The sequence below is a fragment of the Carassius gibelio genome, chromosome B17, assembly GCF_023724105.1.
Source record: "Carassius gibelio isolate Cgi1373 ecotype wild population from Czech Republic chromosome B17, carGib1.2-hapl.c, whole genome shotgun sequence".
Lineage (NCBI taxonomy): Eukaryota > Metazoa > Chordata > Actinopteri > Cypriniformes > Cyprinidae > Carassius > Carassius gibelio.
Genome location: NC_068412.1, coordinates 4,780,980 through 4,801,239, shown reverse-complemented (window position 1 = coordinate 4,801,239; position 20,260 = coordinate 4,780,980). Strand labels below are relative to the sequence as shown.

General features: G+C 37.0%; 1 protein-coding gene across 3 annotated transcripts in view; it reads left to right on the top strand.

The window, feature by feature from the left end:
- Nucleotides 1-20,016, top strand: part of aqr (aquarius intron-binding spliceosomal factor) — a 41,491-nt gene extending 21,475 nt beyond the window's left edge. Inside the window, exons 25-36 of one of the 3 annotated variants that reach the window (XM_052580593.1) lie at nucleotides 697-832; nucleotides 2,334-2,543; nucleotides 5,834-5,971; nucleotides 6,222-6,293; nucleotides 7,807-7,994; nucleotides 8,318-8,489; nucleotides 9,735-9,905; nucleotides 12,981-13,066; nucleotides 14,605-14,770; nucleotides 15,102-15,215; nucleotides 16,378-17,250; nucleotides 19,235-20,016. In XM_052580593.1, the coding sequence (XP_052436553.1) occupies nucleotides 697-832; nucleotides 2,334-2,543; nucleotides 5,834-5,971; nucleotides 6,222-6,293; nucleotides 7,807-7,994; nucleotides 8,318-8,489; nucleotides 9,735-9,905; nucleotides 12,981-13,066; nucleotides 14,605-14,770; nucleotides 15,102-15,215; nucleotides 16,378-16,674 (1,750 nt within the window). In that variant the 3' untranslated portion in view covers nucleotides 16,675-17,250; nucleotides 19,235-20,016. The remainder of the gene's footprint in view (nucleotides 1-696; nucleotides 833-2,333; nucleotides 2,544-5,833; nucleotides 5,972-6,221; nucleotides 6,294-7,806; nucleotides 7,995-8,317; nucleotides 8,490-9,734; nucleotides 9,906-12,980; nucleotides 13,067-14,604; nucleotides 14,771-15,101; nucleotides 15,216-16,377; nucleotides 17,251-19,234) is intronic. The other 2 variants (XM_052580594.1, XM_052580591.1) reach the window with 2 other exon arrangements.
- The last annotated feature ends 244 nt before the right edge of the window (nucleotides 20,017-20,260 follow it).

Here is a 20,260-nt window from a genome sequence, read left to right as displayed (position 1 = left end):
ACACCTTAACGATTTAAATATATCGCTTATCCTTTCCCAAAAGACCGTAAACACTGCAGATAACATCTGAAGTAAACATTACTTTATTACACATAACATAAAAACGATAATATATATAGATCAGTGTTTGAGACTGAGAGTATTTTATTTAGTGGAGAACTTTAATAAACTTAAAAACTTGAATAAAAAGTATTTTAAAATAAGCGTAAAAAAATTGTTAAAAAGTGTATAGTAATAAACAACCTGCAGTTTAATGTTTGCATTTCTTCCCGTACTGTACCGAAAATGAACCGAACCGTGACTTTAAAACCGAGATACATACCGAACTGTGATTTTTGCGTACCGTTACACCCCTAATAAATATACAGTATATTGCCCTGCACCACAAAATCAGTAATTATTTTTAGTAAAAAAAAATTTTTATTGAGGTTTATGCATAATCTGAAAGCTCAATAAATCCTCTCTCCATTGATGTGTGGTTTGTTAGGAGGACAATATTTGTCTGAGATACAACTATTTAAAAATCTGGAATCTGAGGGAGCAAAAAAATTTAAATATTGAGAAAATCATCTTTAAAGATGTCCAAATGAAGTTCTTAGCAATGCATATTACTAATCAAAAATGAAGTTTTGATATTTTTGCAATAAGACATTTACAAAATATCTTCATGGAACATGATCTTCTGGTCTGTGTCAGGTATGGAAGAGTGAACTATGTTCTGTCTCGTCGTCTGGAGCTCCTGCAGGAGGTGGCCCGTCTGCAGGAGAGTCTGGGTGTTCCCGGTGACGTCTCCTACACCTGTGAGACTGCTGGACACTTCTACCTCTACCAGGTGCACAACCTCAATCACACACCACTGCCTCTGCACAGAATCTGCTTCATGCATCTGCTTTCAGATTGCTCTGAAAGCAAAAAAATCCCATGTTATTTGAAGAAAAAAGATTGCATATGGTAGATAAAATATTATCTTACTAAGGTAGCATTAAAAAAGTAATAGTAGTAAGTTTTGCAGTAACGTACAGTGACTTTTGACAGTCTGTTAAATTAATTAGTTGAATTTACAATGCAGATGATTATAATTCTTATTGAAAAAAACTTTTATTTTTATACCAAAAAATGTTATATTTAGTTGTGCCTCTCTTTTGCTGTGCTGTACCACTACTGCATGATTTGTTTCCTGCAAATAAAACAAAAAGCATCATATGATATACATGAAAATCAGAAAGGGCCTTATTGCCAAGTGTGCTTGCAGGAATTTGCAAACATACAAATGCAACAAGAAGACATAACAATAATTAAAGATTATGAATAAATAGGAGTGAGTCAAAGATATTGCACCAGAGTGAGTCGTGCACAAAGTGAGACCTTGAGAAGCATTTGTTCATGAGGGAAGCTGCTGCTCCTGGATGTTGTAGTTCCCAGTGATCTGAGCCGCCATCCAATAAATCCCATTTATTAGAGAGAAACAGCATGAACTGGAATCTTAGTTCAACACCTCAACCACCAGGGTCTTGGAAAATAGGGATGTTTTGAGGTAGCATGAGGTAGATATTTCTGAGGAGAGATTTCTGCCACAGCTTATCTTGCCGATGCTGATAATGTCAGTTGCAATGAGCACCAGGAAACCATTTAAAGAGGTATATTCAGCAGCATCTGTAACAGGATATGAAGCACCCCCCAACAAAAATAAAAAATGATCTGCAACTATTTTATCAAATGATCTTAATCACATCTATTCATTTTACAATTCTGCTACTAATATGAAACACAGTCTTGGCTTTCCAATTCTGTCAGTTTGATAACAAACCTCATTGCGTTGTATTACATTTTCATGCACATTCATATTTTTACTCGACCTGTCATCTTTATTGCTGTATGTTTCAATAAATCTGTCATTGAAACTAGTTATTACAACCACCGTATGAACAATGTTTACTTCAACGGATGGAAGTACAACTTTTTTGAACTAAAAAAAAAAGTTTTAGGTCTCAGTTTCCGGTTATATTAAAAACTTTTCAGTTTTGATGGCATTCTGCATCACTAATGATAACCGCTGGTCTGTAGCGCAGCATTGACATGTGGATCTGAGCTGAGCTTCACACAGGTCTGCTTTCATTTGTTTTGCTCTTATCTCTCGCTGTGGTTCGATCCATCACGCTGTGGCCTGGAGATTGATATTAGCACCTCAGGGGATCTGTACGGACCATCACAGATTAATTCAGTGTGGATTGTGACGAGGCTGTGTGTCCAGTCAAGTGTTCTTAATGAGTTCCTCCCATGAAATCCCCAGGCGCCTATGCTATCTATCTGTGTGTGTGTCTCGGGTGTTGTAGGTAATGTCACGCTGGGAGGAATACATGAGTAAAGTCAAGCCAAAACCCGGCCGAGAGGTGAAGACTGAGGACGTGGCGTCACACTTCCCCTTCCATAAGTACTTCTCCAACGCTCCTCAGCCGGTGTTCAAAGGCCAGTCCTATCAGGAGGACATGGACATCGCCGAGGGCTGCTACCGCCACATCCGCAAGATCTTCACCCAGCTGGAGGTAAGGCTCAAACTGGGTTAATTATGGTGGATTTTATCCTACTCTACATTTATAAAGACCACTATTCAAGTTTGGGGTCAACAAGGACACATTATTATAATGCATTTCTTTTGAACTTTCTATTCACCTGTGAATCTTGAAAAATAAAATGCATCACAGTTTCCACAAAAATACTGAGCAGCGCAACTGTGTTCAACATTGATAATAATCAGAAATGTCTTGAGCAGTAAATCAGTATAAAATAATGATTTCTGAGGATCGTGCGACACTGAAACTGGAGGCTGTGCATCACAGAAATAAATTAGTTTTTCTATAGAATTTCTATACTTCTCTGTGCTGACCTGATCATCACTCTTTGTGTGTTAAACATGATCTACTACATATACACAACTTGATTTAATGAAAAAATATATAATCACAATCTATGAAAAAATACTATCATAAACTAGTTTAGTGGATAGTTCAGCAGCAAAAGATACTCGAGATTCTAGAAAAATCAAAGGCGCACAATTTAGTAAAATCTAGTGAAATATTTCATTTACACAAGTTGAATAAGTCTACAATCTGGTAAAATGTTACACATTGCTCTTTGTATTGTTGTAAAATACATTCATGTAAACTCAAATACATTTATATAGAAATCAAAAACACGTTTCTTTTAAATGTATAGCACCGTAATAAAGGCAGCAACGTGATAGATAGGACAAATAATTATAATACTAAAGGCACCAGTATAGAGCAGCAATATAGAGTAAGTTAATTACTAATTTAGATAATTGGTTTATTTCAGCCACGTTAAAAAGTGAATAACTTAATTTGTGGATTAATGTTTACTGGAGACACGAACAGTTTCAAACGATTCAGTCTGATTCGGTGAACTGAACCAGACATCACTAGTATACTAGTATATTTGATACGTAGTGTATTAAATCAGTGTGTTAGTTTATTGAGCCTTTTCTTTGAACAGTTTAAACCTCAGTTTTAAAACCAGAGTTTAATGACTTCAGTATTAATCTGTACCTCACACTGAACTATGGAACAGCTGCAAAAAATCGGTTTGGTGCTTTGGTTTTTTTTTTTTTTTTTTTTTGCCTTGCCTTTCTTGCAGCTCAACAATAACACAACAGTATACACACAATATCAGATTTGTATCAGTCTCGTCTGACTGATACCCGGTCATCAGAAAATGCCAGTATCAGATCCGATACAGATCCTGAGTATCGGATCGACGCATCCCTAACAGTCAGAACTTTTACTATCGGCATTGAAGTCTTGTGCACTTTGCAGCTTGTTCTGGTAAAGAGAAGTGCATAGAAAAAGAAAAGCATAGTAACAAAACAGTGTTTTTTTTAGCACCTTTTAGGTAGGGACAGGTTTATCTAGAAATAGAGAAGTTGTAGCCTAATAAATAGTACAGTGTAAAAACAATGTGTCATTATACAGTGTGATTGCGAGAGCGTCCTCTAGAGACTCATGTATTTTGTGTTGACACGTGAGGCTGCTCTGCATTGAGTGGGATTTAAAAAGGAAGAACAGATGCCACAGAGCGCCATTCACATAGTTCTCTTAAATTACATTAAATTTGTCCCAAATCATTATTAATGTTCATTATGACGTCACCCTTGGCTATAAAATTGTGTATTGTGCATTTTTTAGCAAAGCCTTTGTCTTTCTGTGGCTCTAATAAAGATGTTTAAAGGTGCTGTAGGGAACTTTTGTAAAAAAAAAAAATATATTTTTTACATATTTGTTAAACCTGTCATTATGTCCTGACAGTAGAATATGAGACCGATAATCTGTGAAAAAATCAAGCTCCTCTGGCTCCTCCCAGTGTCCTATTGCCATTTGCAGTTACAGACCGCTCCCGGTAAAAAACAACCAATCAGAGCTGCGGTCCGTAACTTTGTGTTCAAAATGTAGAAAAATGAACATTAATAAGCGAGTACACCATGAATCCATTTTCTAAACCGTGTTTTTGGCTTGTCCTGAATCACTAGATCGCCCTCTGGTGGCTGGAGGGGGCTAATTTGTCTTGGCTCATGTCAAATTAATTTTGATAAATAAGTCCCACCTAACTATAAGTCGCAGGACCAGCCAAACTATGAAAAAAAGTGTGACTTATAGTCCGGAAAATACGGTATAAAGCATTATTTTAATTTTTGTTCAGTAGTTATTTAAAAATCTATCACTTGATTAATCAGTATCATCCAGTGTGGTCCAATCCAGCTACCGGTATCGGTATCAGTATCGGTATCGGTAAAGTCCACTATCAGTTGACCTTTAGTTTGCACGTGTTTGTTCTGATCAGAGCTTGTTATCGTCTGTTCATCCATCAATAATAATCTCCCTCCCTCTTTTTTAAGCTCATTATTCTGGCATGCCCCTTTCTTTGATGCCGATTTCTCGTTCTTTCATCCTGTGTGTTCATCCGGCTCCTGTGATAAAGTGCGTCAGAGCCGCAGTGCTGCTGTGTTTGGGTCTGTTTGGACATCGCTGTCTCTCAAGCGTCACTGCTCAAGACTCAGGGTTGAAACGTGGCCTCATCAATATTGATGCTTTGATTGGATTAATATTAATGCAGAATGGCATCAAATATTCATTTCCCAGTGGATGCGGTCCTGAATATATCCAGCTGGGTTAACCTCTCTTCACTGCACAGATTGAACAGAAACAGATACTCAATGACTGTGTGAGCCGCCCATGCTGAGAGGAAACCAGAGATGCTGTTTCTAACACATGACAGGAAGTAGAAAGAAACACAATCTCCTGTGCTAGAGATTTAAACGCCAACCTCACCTTGTGAAATTCATAGTCATTTAAAATATTGTGATGACTCACCACATTTAAACCTATAGTGTCATATTTGGTCTGCAGATTTCTTTGCTATTATTGGAGATATAGAGCGATGACTAATAATTATAATTTTATGTAAGTATCTGCTTATAAATATCACATTGATTTACTTTACAAGCATCACAATTTCATCTTACTGTTTTGTCATATAAAATGATTGCACCAAATGCTAAGTTTTTGCTCAGTTTGGACCGTCTGATTGAAACTGAGCTGTTTTTGTTCTTGCTGCTAAAGTTGATCATTCTGCAGGGAGAAGTGTCAGAAACACTCAGTATGTCAGCTGTATGAATGCATTAGCTTTCACATTTTTTGATTGAGTCATTGACTTTGACTGGTTTAATTTTTTTAATGATTTGAGTTCGAGGAGCTGTGGTTACGATGTTTGTTTGTGTAGTTTTAGCAGCGAGGTGATCATGAATGCATCTGTTCTTCTGCAGGAGTTCAGGGCGTTTGAGCTGTTGCGCAGTGGACTGGACAGATCCAAATACCTGCTGGTGAAAGAGGCCAAGATCATCGCCATGACCTGCACACACGCCGCCCTCAAACGCCACGACCTGGTGGAGCTGGGCTTTAAGGTATCAGTGGCACAGAGGACGTCAGCAGTTCCCCATTTATCAGTTTATTGCTTTGCTACTATTATGAAATATGTGAAAGAAATATGTCCAAGCCTTTGATGTAGTGCACATCACAACAAACGAGAATCAGTGTTTTTATCTGGTCGTTTAAAATGGACTACATGAACTGATTCACTCTTTTAGTCTACACTTAACACTAATGCCTCAATCTTCACATGCCTCAATCTTCACATGCTCGATCTTTCTCTAGTATGATAATATCCTGATGGAGGAGGCAGCTCAGATCCTGGAGATCGAGACCTTCATCCCGCTACTGCTACAGGTACAACCCTCTTTCTCCTAAAATCTTGTTTGGGTGTTATGTTATGTTCCCCTGGTTTTACAGATAAGGCTAAAGCCTAATGCCAGACTAAAATCTAAGTCTGAGCTATTACAACTGAAAGAAATTTGCTCTGACTGATCTTAAAATTACAACAGTGCCTTTATTTTGTCTTAAAATGAACGCCAGCAATGTTTTTTTTCTAAGGCATGTTTATAAAAATAACTTGAATGTCCTAACTGAACTATGGCTTAATTTAGTCTAGCCTGGTTAGTTAGTTTAGTCTAGTCCCTGTCTGTGAAACCAGGCCGTTATGTTATAATGTTATATGTTGTATTGTGTTGTTGTGTTGTGTTTTATGGTGTGTTATATGATGTCTTGTTATTAAATTACATTATTTTAAATTGTGCATTGTTAAATGTTATTGTAATTTTTCAGCGGAAACTGTCAAACAGCCATTATTGTCAATTAAATACAAGCTAATATATAATAAAAATATTGTTAAACATGGGCAAAATTACTTCTTTTCAATATAAAAGTAATTGTGGCTGGATTTTTTCTTTTTTTTTTTTTTACTTTTTATAACAGTCTTGGGCATGTAAAAGATTAGTAGCAGCATTGGCTTTAAGGCATTTTTAGTTTTTGTGCAGCATTAGATTTCAATTTTTTCACCCTCATTTGTTGTTGGTGGCTGTTTTCGCCCCATTGACTTCGATTATAACGACATTATAACGACACCATGTAATCATGCATTCTTGATTGTTTGTGGTTTTCCCTTTTGGGAAGAGGTCAAATTTGTTATTTTTACAGTTGATCACTAGGTGGGACCATTAACCCTTTAGATCAAATCTTGGATTTTTTTTTAATGTTTGGTAGTTTTGATCAGGACTGAGGTTGATTAATAGATTTGTGCAAAAAAAATTGAAACAAATATTTTTCTGATACATTTTTACAGCAGTTTAATTTAGTGGATGTTTTCGTCCACGAACAACTCGAAAGGGTAGTGAATTTGCCCACAGTGTACCGTTGAGTTTTTGAAAAATTTCAAAGCATTTTCCCAAAATATGGGTCAAAATAAGATTTGTCACCAAAAATCATTCCATTAGCTCAAACACATAGAAAGTTGTGGCCGAAATAAGTCTCAACTTTACCCCCTAGTGGACGAAAACGTCCCCAACAACGCATAAGGGTTAAAATCAGCAAGCTGGAAGTCATGACTAGGAGTGAAATGTCTCCAGAATCCATCATACGTGTCACAATGGGCCTGAAAACACACTTGAAGACAGCAGTCTTGTCCTTGTAGAAGTTATTCTGGTAATAAAAGGGACTTGTTCTCTGGATTCAGGACATCACATTACAAAAGGATGTCGAAAGCAGAAATGCTACAAAAGGCACATCACATTTAGTGAGAGAGTGTTAGATACATGAACCACAATTAGTAAGAGTCGTGGTGTTGTTTTAACTCATCGTAACGTAACCTTGCTTCCTCAAACGTTTCTGTCTCTGTGTTACACAGAATCCAGAGGACGGTTACAGTCGACTCAAACGCTGGATTATGATTGGTGATCATCATCAGTTGCCTCCTGTCATCAAGAACATGGCCTTTCAGAAGTACTCAAACATGGAGCAGTCACTTTTTACTCGCTTTGTGCGTCTGGGTGTCCCTACTGTAGACTTGGACGCCCAGGGCCGAGCACGGGCCAGGTCAGTCCATTTCTCAGACTGGAAGATACTTTTGAAGCTTTTGTGATGGCACTTCTGATTTGTTTAGTGTTTGTAGTGTTTGTAGAGACCAAACAGCTGATAAAAGCAGCGCAATAATATAAAATAATAATTATAATAATGCAAATACATGTTTTGTGTAAACTAAGATATAATGCTTTAAAAAAAGAAATTTAGTTAGATGGTTCTCTAGGCTTCAGAGCAGAGCTGTTCTGTCCTCAGATACACTTTTTGATGTGAAGTGTCCTGTTTTGACGCTCTCTCTCTCTCGTGTGTGTGTGCGTGTGTGTGTGTGTGTGTTGCAGTCTGTGTAACCTGTATAACTGGCGCTATAAGCAGCTAGGGAACCTCCCTCATGTTCAGCTCCAGCCTGAGTTCCAGGCACCGAACCCTGGATTCACCTTCGACTTCCAGCTCGTTAACGTGGAGGACTTCAACGGCGTGGGTGAATCTGAACCCAACCCCTACTTTTATCAGGTGACTGTGATACACATGCATTACAAGAATCATCAACACTGCCCTCAATCATCATAAACATGTCATTTCCAAAACACCTCAGAAATCATCCTCATTCATTCTGTGGCGGAAATTACATGTTATACAATTAATGTTTAACAATATTTTTATAATGGGTTATTCCTGTAATGGAAGGTGTGGATTTGGGACAAAATTACAAAAAAATTATATAATTGTAAAATAGCAAAGATTCAATTAAAAGCATGGTAAAATGTCAATATGAACTTCATATACCAAAAAAGTGACATCCTCTTATGTTAAGTTGAGGAAAGACGAAGCCTAATTTCATGGCATGGATTTTTTGAGGATCATGGCAGGTTTGTGTTGAAGCTCCTCAAACTCTGTTCATAAGTGATGAGTGTACGGCAAACAGTGTGCAAGACACACGAGTGTGCTCCGCTACTGTTTACTGGGGTCTTGGAGGGGATTGTCCTCATTACAGTATCCATGCACACACACACACACACACACACGCGTGCGCTGCTCTAATGGGCCGTATGAATTAGCCTCTCACAGAGCAGTAGAAAGGACATTGTTTGCGCAGTCAGTGCTTGCAGCTGCTGAAGAAGCATCTCTTATTAGTAGGTTTGTACCCTTATTAGTGCCCTACTGGAGCTGTTGCCGTGTCAGCAGTGCTCTGTTAGGTAAAGTTTAAGTTCCACCTACAATTTCAACACATAGGTTTAGCCTTTTTTTGATTTGATTTTTTCAGGGTTCACTAATTTAATGTTTTTTGTGTGTGTGTGTGTGTGTGTTTTGAAGCTTTGTGTAGTGCTCTTAAAAGTGCAGTGTTCGTTCATTATTACATTAATACATGTTCAAATGTGAACAGGTTTACAGAGGAATACTAAATGTACACAAGCTGAATGTGCATGGTTTCAGGAGTTAATTCAGATACAGCTGTTTGTTATGTAAATGTCCTTATTACGTTGTCTTTATACTGCAGTAAAATCAACCACAAAAAAATTTAATTTACATTGATAATCAGTAACATTAACCAAGATCATTCAGTCTAGTTTGTTTAATTCTCTTTCGTTCTTTCCTTGCTTTCTGTTTTGATTTCTCTTGAGCTCTAAAATAAAAACATTGTTACTTCTGTTTTTTACTCGTGTCATGACATCATGATTACATTAATTGAAAAGGTTTGATTTTGTAATATTGTATATATTGTCAGTTCATTATGAACTCGTGTGTGTTTGTTTGCAGAATCTAGCGGAGGCTGAGTATGCGGTGGCACTCTTTATGTACATGCGTCTGCTGGGATATCCTCCTGAACGCATCAGCATACTGACCACCTACAACGGCCAGAAACACCTGATACGAGACGTCATCAACCAGAGATGTGCCAGCAACTCCTTCTTCGGACAGCCCAGTAAAGTAAGAGCAGCTGATACCACGAGTTCATGTTTTATCTTCAGAAGCGGTGACCCTGGATGCTGATGCATGGCCGAGTAAACTGGATTAATGTGTGTGAACAGCTTGTTCTGTGCTATAAATGAGTTGGGTTTTTTCTGCCCAGCGTTCACTATTTTGCCTCTTTTGTAGCAGTGGGCAGGTTTGCTGTAGCTTGTTGTTGAGGGTGATTGGCAGACAGACTCACTAAAGCGTGTTAAGGTCCTGCTGAGTACAAGCCTAAAAAATAAATGAAATGTCTGTGTGAACGGCAGTCATCTATGAGCATTCAAGACTGCAGAACAACTCTCATTGCCTCTAGGAGACGTAATGAAGACAATTCTTCTGTGGTTCACTGGAACAGACTCAATTTAAAAGTGTCATCATTTACTTTGTGGCACAAAAATGTATAGAAATGTAACAATGCTAAACTGCTCTTCATACGTTGGAAGTAAATGGGACTATAAAATTTGTCTATGATCAATTTCAGACTCTTCTGAGGTCATAGGATTCATTTTTTGAGCCTGATATAGTAGGTCTCCTAACATATCCTTAATGTTTTCAGTGGATTAAAAAAAAACACATTCCAAAGCATAATGTCAGACTTTTGCCGAAATCGACACCAGCTCTGAGAATAGTTATTGATGTCAAAATAGTGAACCAGCTGATTCTTTTCAGTAAACCAGTTGAATCTGTTCTCAAACCACACTGAATGATTCGTTTCAATTGCAGCTGTTCTCGAATCAACGACTCATTGATCTCTCTCTGATCAGATTGAATCAGTAAATTGTTCATGACTGACTCGAAATGAACCAAGAACTGATCGCATGACAAGTTAATGCAGTTTTTAGTAATAAGTATTGTAAATGTAAATCGTCTGACTGTCAGTTATTTGTAAACTAAACCTGCTGTAAAAAGAGCAGATCAATGCATATATCCTTGCATTTATACGGCTGGCTAGTATTTACTTGAGATTCTAGCCGTGCGCTTTTAGATTTTCTCTGAAGCCCTACACCTTCCCCAGCTCCACCTGTATAGATCTACTGTGGGTTATTTAATATGCTCTTTGTGCAGCAGCAGTGTGTCTTAAATATTCATATGAATATATGTGAAATTGAAATATGCTGTATGCACTCTTTCTATTCATTATTTTCTCGCGGCCCATATTATTATTTTAACAAGACAAAAATAATAACAAATAATCAATTGATAATTATTTTTGTGAAAATCATTTGTGAACGTAGGCGTTTGAGGAAGGCTTTAAGACCAAGTGTAATCCTCCGTCAGCTGCTCAAAAGCATGATGGACAGAGCTCAATATATTGAAGTACAAATCCAAACACCAGAAGCAACCTACAGTCTGTGTTATTTCATTGAAAAGTATGCATTTGATTTATTCACAGACTATATGGTTGAAATATTTTAGTTCAAAACTTGAAGTGCCATTGTTAAAAAAAAAATGCTTTATTGATTGATATTTCATAGACCTTAAAATCCCATGCTATTTGTAATTTCACAGTATTTTCACCTCCTAAATTAATACCTCAATTCTATAATGATAAAATATATTCAGGCCGATGGCATTTTTTATGACATTATTTTTATTTTTAGAATAATTGTAGCCTACATAAACGGGTGAATCAAAACAAATATGATAACTTTAACTGCAGGCAGATATAGGCCTATGTATTAATGTACATTACAAATATTTGGATCGTCCCTTATTCTGTCCCTTATTTTATTAAAGAATAAACACTTATTTTCTACAAAAATAATCATTATAAATAAAGGATAAAAGAAAGAATCTCAATTAGCCCTTATTTTCCATTTCTGAGTTAATTTGCAACTCTGATGATGTGACTCCCCTGAAAGTGGTACATTACATACAAATCTTTAATAGATTTAAAAAAGAAAAAAAAGTGTGTGCATGGTTTGCAAAATGGAAAATGAATACAGCTCGTAAAAAATGCTATGATGAAAAAAATATGATAACATATTCATAGAAATATATATATATTTTTAATACCATATTCAACTTTAATTTCAATACTGTTAAACTGACTTTAAGTTTATAAACGGTAAAATGTCACAGTGCATGTTAAATAGCCTTAATGAACTTTATCATGTTCAAAAGACCAATTAATTTCAAACAGGTTAAGTAAATGACAATTTAAATTTTTGGATGAACTGTAAGATATGGAAGGTATTTTGATTAATCGGTGTCAGCAGCTGATTAATTGTAATAGCATAGTGCATAAGGCCTGTAGCAGACTCCTTTTCATTTGCAGGGGTTAAACTGGTTGCTCTGCTGAAGATGAGATCAGCTCAGTCGTTTATTAGCATTTAACATTTCTTCAGGACAGAAATGGGCCAGTCTCGCTTGAGTATGCACATCATGTATTGAGCGGGCACAGAGACTCGCTGATGAATTTCACATCGGACACCATCTGCTGAGAGGCAGATCCAGACACAGAGACCGAGGAAGAGCAGAATGATAATGAGACGCCAGGCTGTTTTAACACCAGCCACAGGACATCGAATACTGGGCTGTGTGCCGTGATGCCATGAGCAGATCCAGACACTGCTGGGCTGGTTTAAGGGAGAATGTGTCGAATCCAGTGGAGAAAATCAAATATTAAATTATTTCTATCTTGACATTTTTGCTGTCACAGAAGAAGTGTGTGTTCATGTGGGACGTCGTCCACAGATCCAGTTTCAGCTGAGCAGCATAAATTTCCATCAGGCCCGAGAGCATATATGAAATGTAATGAACTTTTTTGACTGGTGGCTGGGTTTGTGTGAGTTGATGAAATTTGATGATTCTGTAAAAGTTTGAGTTTCTGAGACCTGTTGCCTTGATCACTTTCTGAGAGACACACACACGTTCTCTCCTGAGGGAGAGTTTCAATCGGTTTCGTTCATCATGCTTTCAGCAGGATGGATTGGCTCTGCATGATTTCAGAAATCTAGATCTGATCAGACAGTAGCTAGCACTAAACCCGTGCAGAGGAGCTCAAATAAACCCTCATTGCTTGTTTACAGACTGCCCTTTGTCTTGTAGGTGACCACAGTGGACAGGTTCCAGGGTCAACAGAACGATTATATCATCCTCTCGCTGGTCCGCACCAAAGCTGTAGGACATTTGAGGTGAGCACTTCCTGTGGCTGTTCAATTATTATTAAAATATATAGTTTAATGTCACAAAAATCACATGGAACTTATTTACGACAATTCTGGTTTAAAAAAGTGTGGTTAAATGTAGCAAATCAGTGTTCTCTTGCTATCATTGAAATACTAGATTATTATGTTCATTTTATTTAAAGGTTTAGTAATTTTGTTATATTATTTTTGTATATAGTTTAAATATATATTATATATATTAGTATAATTTTTATTAGTTTTTGTGGTTTCTAAATATCTCCATATTTAATTTTTATTTCAGTTTTGTTAAGTTAAACTAAACGAGAAAGGTGCTTTGCCTTGGAAAATAGCTGGAATTAAATGTTATATTATTGTATAGCAATATTATATCTGTGTCCCTGGAGCACAAAAGCAGTCTTAAGTCTCTGGGGTATATTTGTAGAAATAGACAACAATACATTGTATGGGTCAAAATTATTGATTTTTCTTTTATGCCAAAAATCATTAGGATGTTAAGTAAACATGTTTCATTAAGATATGTTGTAAATTTCCTACCGTGAATATATCAAACCTTAATTTTTGATTAGTAATATGCATTGCTAAGAACTTAATTTGGACGACTTTTAAAGGCGATTTAAAAAAAAAAAAAATTTCAATGTTTATTTGCAGCATCAGATTCCAGATTTTCAAATAGTGGTATCTCGGCCAAATTTTGTCCTCCTAACAAACCACACATCAATGGAGAGATTATTTATTCAGCTTTCAGATGATGTATAAATCAAAAAATTGAACCTTAATGCTGCGTTCACACCAAACATGAATAGAGCGTCAAATTCACGTCTACCGCGTCTAGGTTGCCGCTTGAACATTTTGAATGCATTCGCGCGTCTAGAGCGAAATACACACGTATGGAAAGAAAAAGTTTGAAGCTAAATTGACGCGCGTCTGAGGTGAAATCCACTTCTTGTGGGAGGGGCAAGTACTAGCTGTTGTCTGTTTGCAAGATGGCTGATGTTGATCAAAGTTCAAATTTTTCAACTCGGGCGTCAGACACGGATTGAAATAATTTGCGCCTGACCCTCTATTCGCGTTTGGTGTGAACGCAGCATAAGACTGGTTTTGTGCTTCAGGGTCACATATTGTAAGTTACACAAGATTTTATTTAATTATAATAAATATGAACAAAACAAATCACTTTTTAAATTGACCAAGGCATATTTAAAGCTGTTGATTTAAAATATTAGCAATTAAATAACAACAATTAAATAATTCATTAATTAACCATTTCTAAATTGTTACCTAATATAAATATTAACTGAAATTCAAATGTTAAATTTTTTTAATTAATTTTATTATATCAGCTAATTAAAAATTTTCATTTTTGTTTAGTTTAAGTTCAAGTACTACAATATCTAAATATTAAAATTGGTAAAAAATGATCAATTCTATATTGACATGTTAAAACAAAAATAATAAAAAATGACTAACTTTAAAACTGAAGTGTAAACAAAATATGAAGTGACTGATGTTTTGTCTTCTCTCAGAGATGTGCGGCGTCTGGTTGTGGCCATGTCTCGTGCCAGGCTCGGACTCTACATATTTGCTCGAGTGTCTCTTTTCCAGAACTGCTACGAGCTGACGCCAGCCTTTAACCAGCTGACCGCCCGACCCCTGCAGCTGCACATCCAGCCCCATGAATACTACAGCTCTGTGAGTGTGTGTGTGTGTGTGTGTCATGTGACGTTATCTCAAAGACACAGTCTCCTGCAGCTTTATAACACGTGTAGCAGAAGCTATTTGTGTTTGGCAAAGCATCTGTTTTTGTGAAGTTAGTCTTTATATCATCAGTAGGTTTGAATTGTATCAGTCAGGTTTCGCTTTCTTTGTCTGGAAAAAACATATACATGTTGACACGTTGTTTTAAATGTGAGTCTTGTGACTGAGCGTTTCCTGGAGAACTGTGCTGAACTGTGCCCTCTCTCTCTCTCTCTCTCTCTCTCTCTGTCTATCTATCCGTCTCTCTCTCTCTCCGTCCATCCAGACGGAGGAGCGCTCAGCCCGGCCTGATCAGGTGATCAAGGACATGCCGGAGATGGCTAACCTGGTTTACAACATGTATATGCACATGATTCAGAGCATGCAGCAGCACAGACAAGTAAGTGTGCTCATGTTTCTAACGTATGATGCAGAGCTTTAAACAGCTCGGACGTGTGAGCAGCTACCCTTGAATAGAGCACAAATTGGTGTCATGTGACTAAGCAATAACAATTTATTTGTTTTCTCTCTTGATGATAAATGATCCAGTGAGTTAACTCCTGCTGACAAACAAAACCCATTTTGGTAATTACATAGCAAAATTTGCAATAGAAAATAAAGCAGCTCATATAATATTTAGTTTCTCCTCCTGAGGTTATCAGACAACAATCTTTTAAGTTTAAGCACTTGTGGATGACACTTAAAAAAAAAATATTAAATTGTTATTATTAAAATAAAGATAACTTAATTTAGTAAGAGCTTTGAGTCTGATTTGTAGCGTTTGTAAAATGCTGTCTGTTGTAGTAATGTCTTGTTTTGAACGTCAGAACCTCATGCACATTAAACTGGTGCTTTGCTTCCGCCATGAGCAAAGCAAGGTCCCAATGGAAACTTTTCGGTTTTGAGCCCACTATTTTTGTAGTGTAATTAAATTTTCATTTAAAGGTTCATAACAAAATATCATTTTTTGTATCATTCGATTTTAATGGGGATTTTAAAGTTATTTGCCATTCTGACATTGAATTCACCATTCACCATCCATTCACATGATTTGTGCAAATCCAGTTTAACTGAAGGGAAGTGACTTTAAAGACGGTTTAACTGCATTTTATATGATGCTCAATAAAGTAGTGCTTCTAACTTTGTGTAACTTTGTTCTAACTGTTCTGCATTTCTTACTGCCAGAGAATGAATTTGCATTTTCATTCAGCCCATCTGCTCCTTTTGTTCTGACCAATGAAATTAACATGGTCATAGTCATTGACTGTGCTTAAATATGAGGTTTATATAAACTTATTTTTTTGTTATTTTCTATTAATTTCACTGTTGTTTCAAAATAGTTTTAACACTCATTTTAGGGTCTAGAATGTTAAAATTGAATTTTGAGTCATGTTTTATTAAGAGGACAAAATGATGCAGGCGAATGCATTGTAAGTTAACAATGAGATGCGGAAAAATGAAGATGCATCAACAATTTTAACTCAAACTGGGGATCATTTCTGTCAAACGGTACAGTGTCTGAATCACGGTTAATGATTAATTTACTGCTTCTCTTTCTGCAGCAGCAGCAGCTCCTGGATCCTCCTCGTCAGCTGCTGAATTCAGAGGAGCCCATGGAGGCCGACGAAGAGCGTCCCGAGACTCAGAGTCAGACTCCCAGTGAAGAGCAGCATCCGACGGCCGCTGAGGAAAAGGAGGGACAGACAAAGATTGAGGAGAAAGAGGAGGGACAGACGAAGAATGTGGAGGAAGAGGAGGGAGAGGCGAAGATTGAAGAAGAGCAGGATCATACCAAAATGCCTGAACACCCAGGCAGAGACAGCGACAGCGGAGACAGTGATGAGGACGAAGAGGCCTAGACAACCTCATTCACCTACAGATGTTTTTGTTGTTGTTTTTTTTAAGATAATTACCGTTAATGAACATTGAGTGTTGAATGTTCATTCATCTTTTGTAATAAAAAATTCATTACAAATGAACTGTCATGCCTTTTATTTAACACACCATCGTTTTCCCCTAAAGTCTTATTGTTTTGTATCCCAATAGCCAGTTTTCATTAGACACTGTGTAACTCAAGTTTTCTTTTTTAAGATTTTTTAACATAGTTTATAAAACCTTGTAAAAAAATGCATTTAATGTTTTAAGTAATAATTTTTTAGTGCTTCAACTTTAACAAATCAGAAATAATTATTTTATTGAATGGTTTTAGCTTTAGCAGCTGGTGATATCCCTGTGAACTTGAGCACATATCTGCGGTTAGATCACATGAATGCTTTGGTTGTGTAACTTGTGAAAGACGTCTTTCTCCAGCTGCCTGAGCCGAGCGCTGCCAGAGCTGTGACAGACTGCTGGAAACTCGTCTTCATCAGGGTCTCCAGGAAACATTTACTGAGCTTTCAAGAACAACTTATTACGCAGCTCAACAGTCGCTCCCAGTAAGTACTTTCATTTTCATGTTCAAGACTAGCAGGTTTGGTCAGTAACACACCAGGGTGAGCTAAATGTGATTTAACCTTCAATGTGGATTTAAAGAGAGTTTTATATGTCGTGTTTTATCAGCTTGAAGAATGTTTTTGTAAATGGTCTCATTACAAGCTGAACACTTGAAACAGTCCAGAGCAGAATGTACTGACACAGCAGCATGTGATTTCCTCAAACCAGCCTGGGCGTTTACTGTCAGTTACTGTAGTAGACCGCACGCTGATCACATGCCTTCTGGTTTAAAATTGTGTCATTTTATGAACATTTATTTAAAATACCATTAACCATTTAGTGCACAAGAGTCAAAGTAAGTCTTTTCTTTTGGAAGCCCACATTTTCAATGGCATTACGGTATGGGGGAAATTACTTTTATTTACATTACTATCAGTTAAATATTAAAATGAGGAGTGAGGTTGGGGTAAGATGTGCCACTTTTTGCTCAGTCATTTATGACAAATCACATGAAGGTAAACCTATTGAACCTAAATATATTTCAGTGTCTGTAATCAACTGAAATGATTCCAAAGTGAAGAAGTTTGCTGCAAATTCATGACAAAAATAAATAACTTGAAAAAAGTTAACAAAAATAGTTTAAATAAACATTTTCGTCACAACAAACCAATGCATTATATGAACGCTTTAAAATAAGGTTAAACTGGAACGAACAATAAAAAATGCTTCTGCAGTATTTATTAATCTAAGGTAATGCTAATTTCAGCGTTTACGAACAGATTTTTAAAAAACTAAATTGTATAATTAGTTAATGCACTGTGAACTAATGGCTGTTTTTACCCAACAAATGAACATGACATACTGCATTACTATTGCACTGCTCTCCATCAGTGTTGTGTGTCCTGATGTACTGTGGCTCCTGACCTAACCTTTGAGAGCTGGTTTCTCCATTCAGTGCTCTCTCAGATGCTCTGAAGGAATTTGGCCACCTGTGCAGAAAAATACCCTGTGAAATCACAGTGAGATTTACATCCAGATGTACTCAAGCTCAGGCCATCGAAGTTCAAGCTTGTTTCTTCGTCTGATTTGGTGAAACTCAGCATTGCATCACTCAGCAACAGATGCTCTGCAGTGAATGGGTGCCGTCACAATCTAACAGGTTATTAAAACATCTCAATAAGTGATGCACAAAAGCTGCGTGTTTGTAAGAAACAAAGACATCAATACATTTTGTTTTTTTTATACTTAAATCTGTTGCTTATGGACAAAATATGAGTCCATAATCCATAATAATGCTTCCTCTAGAGAGAAAGTGCATCTCCTGTTGTCTCTCACATCAAAATCCAGCCACATTGGTTTAGAGCTGTTTTGGCTTGTAAATAGAGCTTGGTCTGTGCAGATTTCTCTCCTGATTAACACCAGGCCACTTTTTCACTGGAGGAAGCAATATTATGGATTTGTATTTTAGCCAGAAGTGATGGTTTAAAGTAAAAAAAAAAATGTGGATGGATTTGTCTGCTAAAAACATGCAGCTTTTGTCTTCTCCAGATGTTAGTGTGGATAGTGATGTTTTTATCAGCTGTGTGGACTCTCATTCTGACGGCACCCATTCACTGAAGTGCATCCATTGATGAAACACTGATGCAATGCTACATTTCTACAAATCTGATGAATAAACACAGGCCATCGAGGAGGTAGATGAGTTTGTGTAGATTTCTGCAAATTGTCATCTTTCCAGGTGAAATGTTCCTTTAAGGGAGTGATGTATCTGATCTCACTCTCTCCTAACCACTGCTCTCATTAGCTCTGAAACTCTGTTGCAGCAATGTATTATTATTCTGAAGGCAGGAGTGTGTTTGCATCCTAATATTAAAACCCAAATTCTTCCTGGAGAACAGCACTGCTTGGTGAAGTGAATGCACTGACTTTGAAAAAGAGTAGTAGTGTGTGGATGAAATGTTAAAAAGCTGTTTTGTATTCCTGCAGCAGAGGATGTCATTCGGCTCGTTTTTCTGGGGCATCTTCTGGCTGCTGGTGCTGCTGTTTCTCGGCTGGCCCTTGAGCATTATGCTGGGGGGTCTGTACGGCCTCATCGCCCCTCTCACCGTCTGCCTGGGTCTGGATCGGCTGGCTGACCTGCTGATGGAGGGGGCCAATCTTGGAAGAAAGTGTGCCCAGAACATGAAGCATGGCACAGCGCTGTGCTGAGACCAACAGCTAAGAATGCTCAGCCTCCACGTCTCTTCACTTCAGCTGTATTAATAGTCAACATGAACTGTTCTTGACAGTTTACTGTGCCTTTGATTTTCTGTGACTACAACATAATGTTTTCTTAAAGCCTTAGTATCGCTCGCTCGCTTCCTCTCTGTATCTCTTTCTCTTAGGCTGTTTGACTATGAAAAATGTACATTTTCTGGTACTGGTGTCTTGAGTTCACAATGTTGAAACACATGAGTATTACAAGAAGAGTTTGTTAAAATGCAAGATGCAGTTCTTCAAAACCATCCATCGAGTCTCCACACAGGCCACAAAACAGTCCTTTTCAGGACAAGAAACTGCAGAAGTAAACGTTTGTGTCAGTGCATTATTGTGCATTTATTATTTTTGAATCGATATGGCAATAATATGATTGAATGTAAAATAGTTATTTAGAACTGAAACATTCCCATTATCACAGATTAATGAAGAAACAGATTTTCAGCTCCATGTACTGCAGAATAATACTAAAACTGATTTGTTACTTGAAATAAAATTATTTTATAATTACATATATGTGTGTGTGTGTCTCTCTCTCTCTCTCTCTCTCTCTCTCTCTATATATATATATATATATTGAATTCTTGATTGCTGGAAAGTAGAAAGACTGAAAGATCCCCTGATTTTAATGATTAAATAAATATATCAGTGGTTATAGGAAGTCAAGCTCTGAACGCTGTGGAGAAAGAGAGGGAAAAAAATGCATAAAGCTTTCTTTAAAAAATAAATAGTTTGCCTTTAGTTTAGGGTCAATTA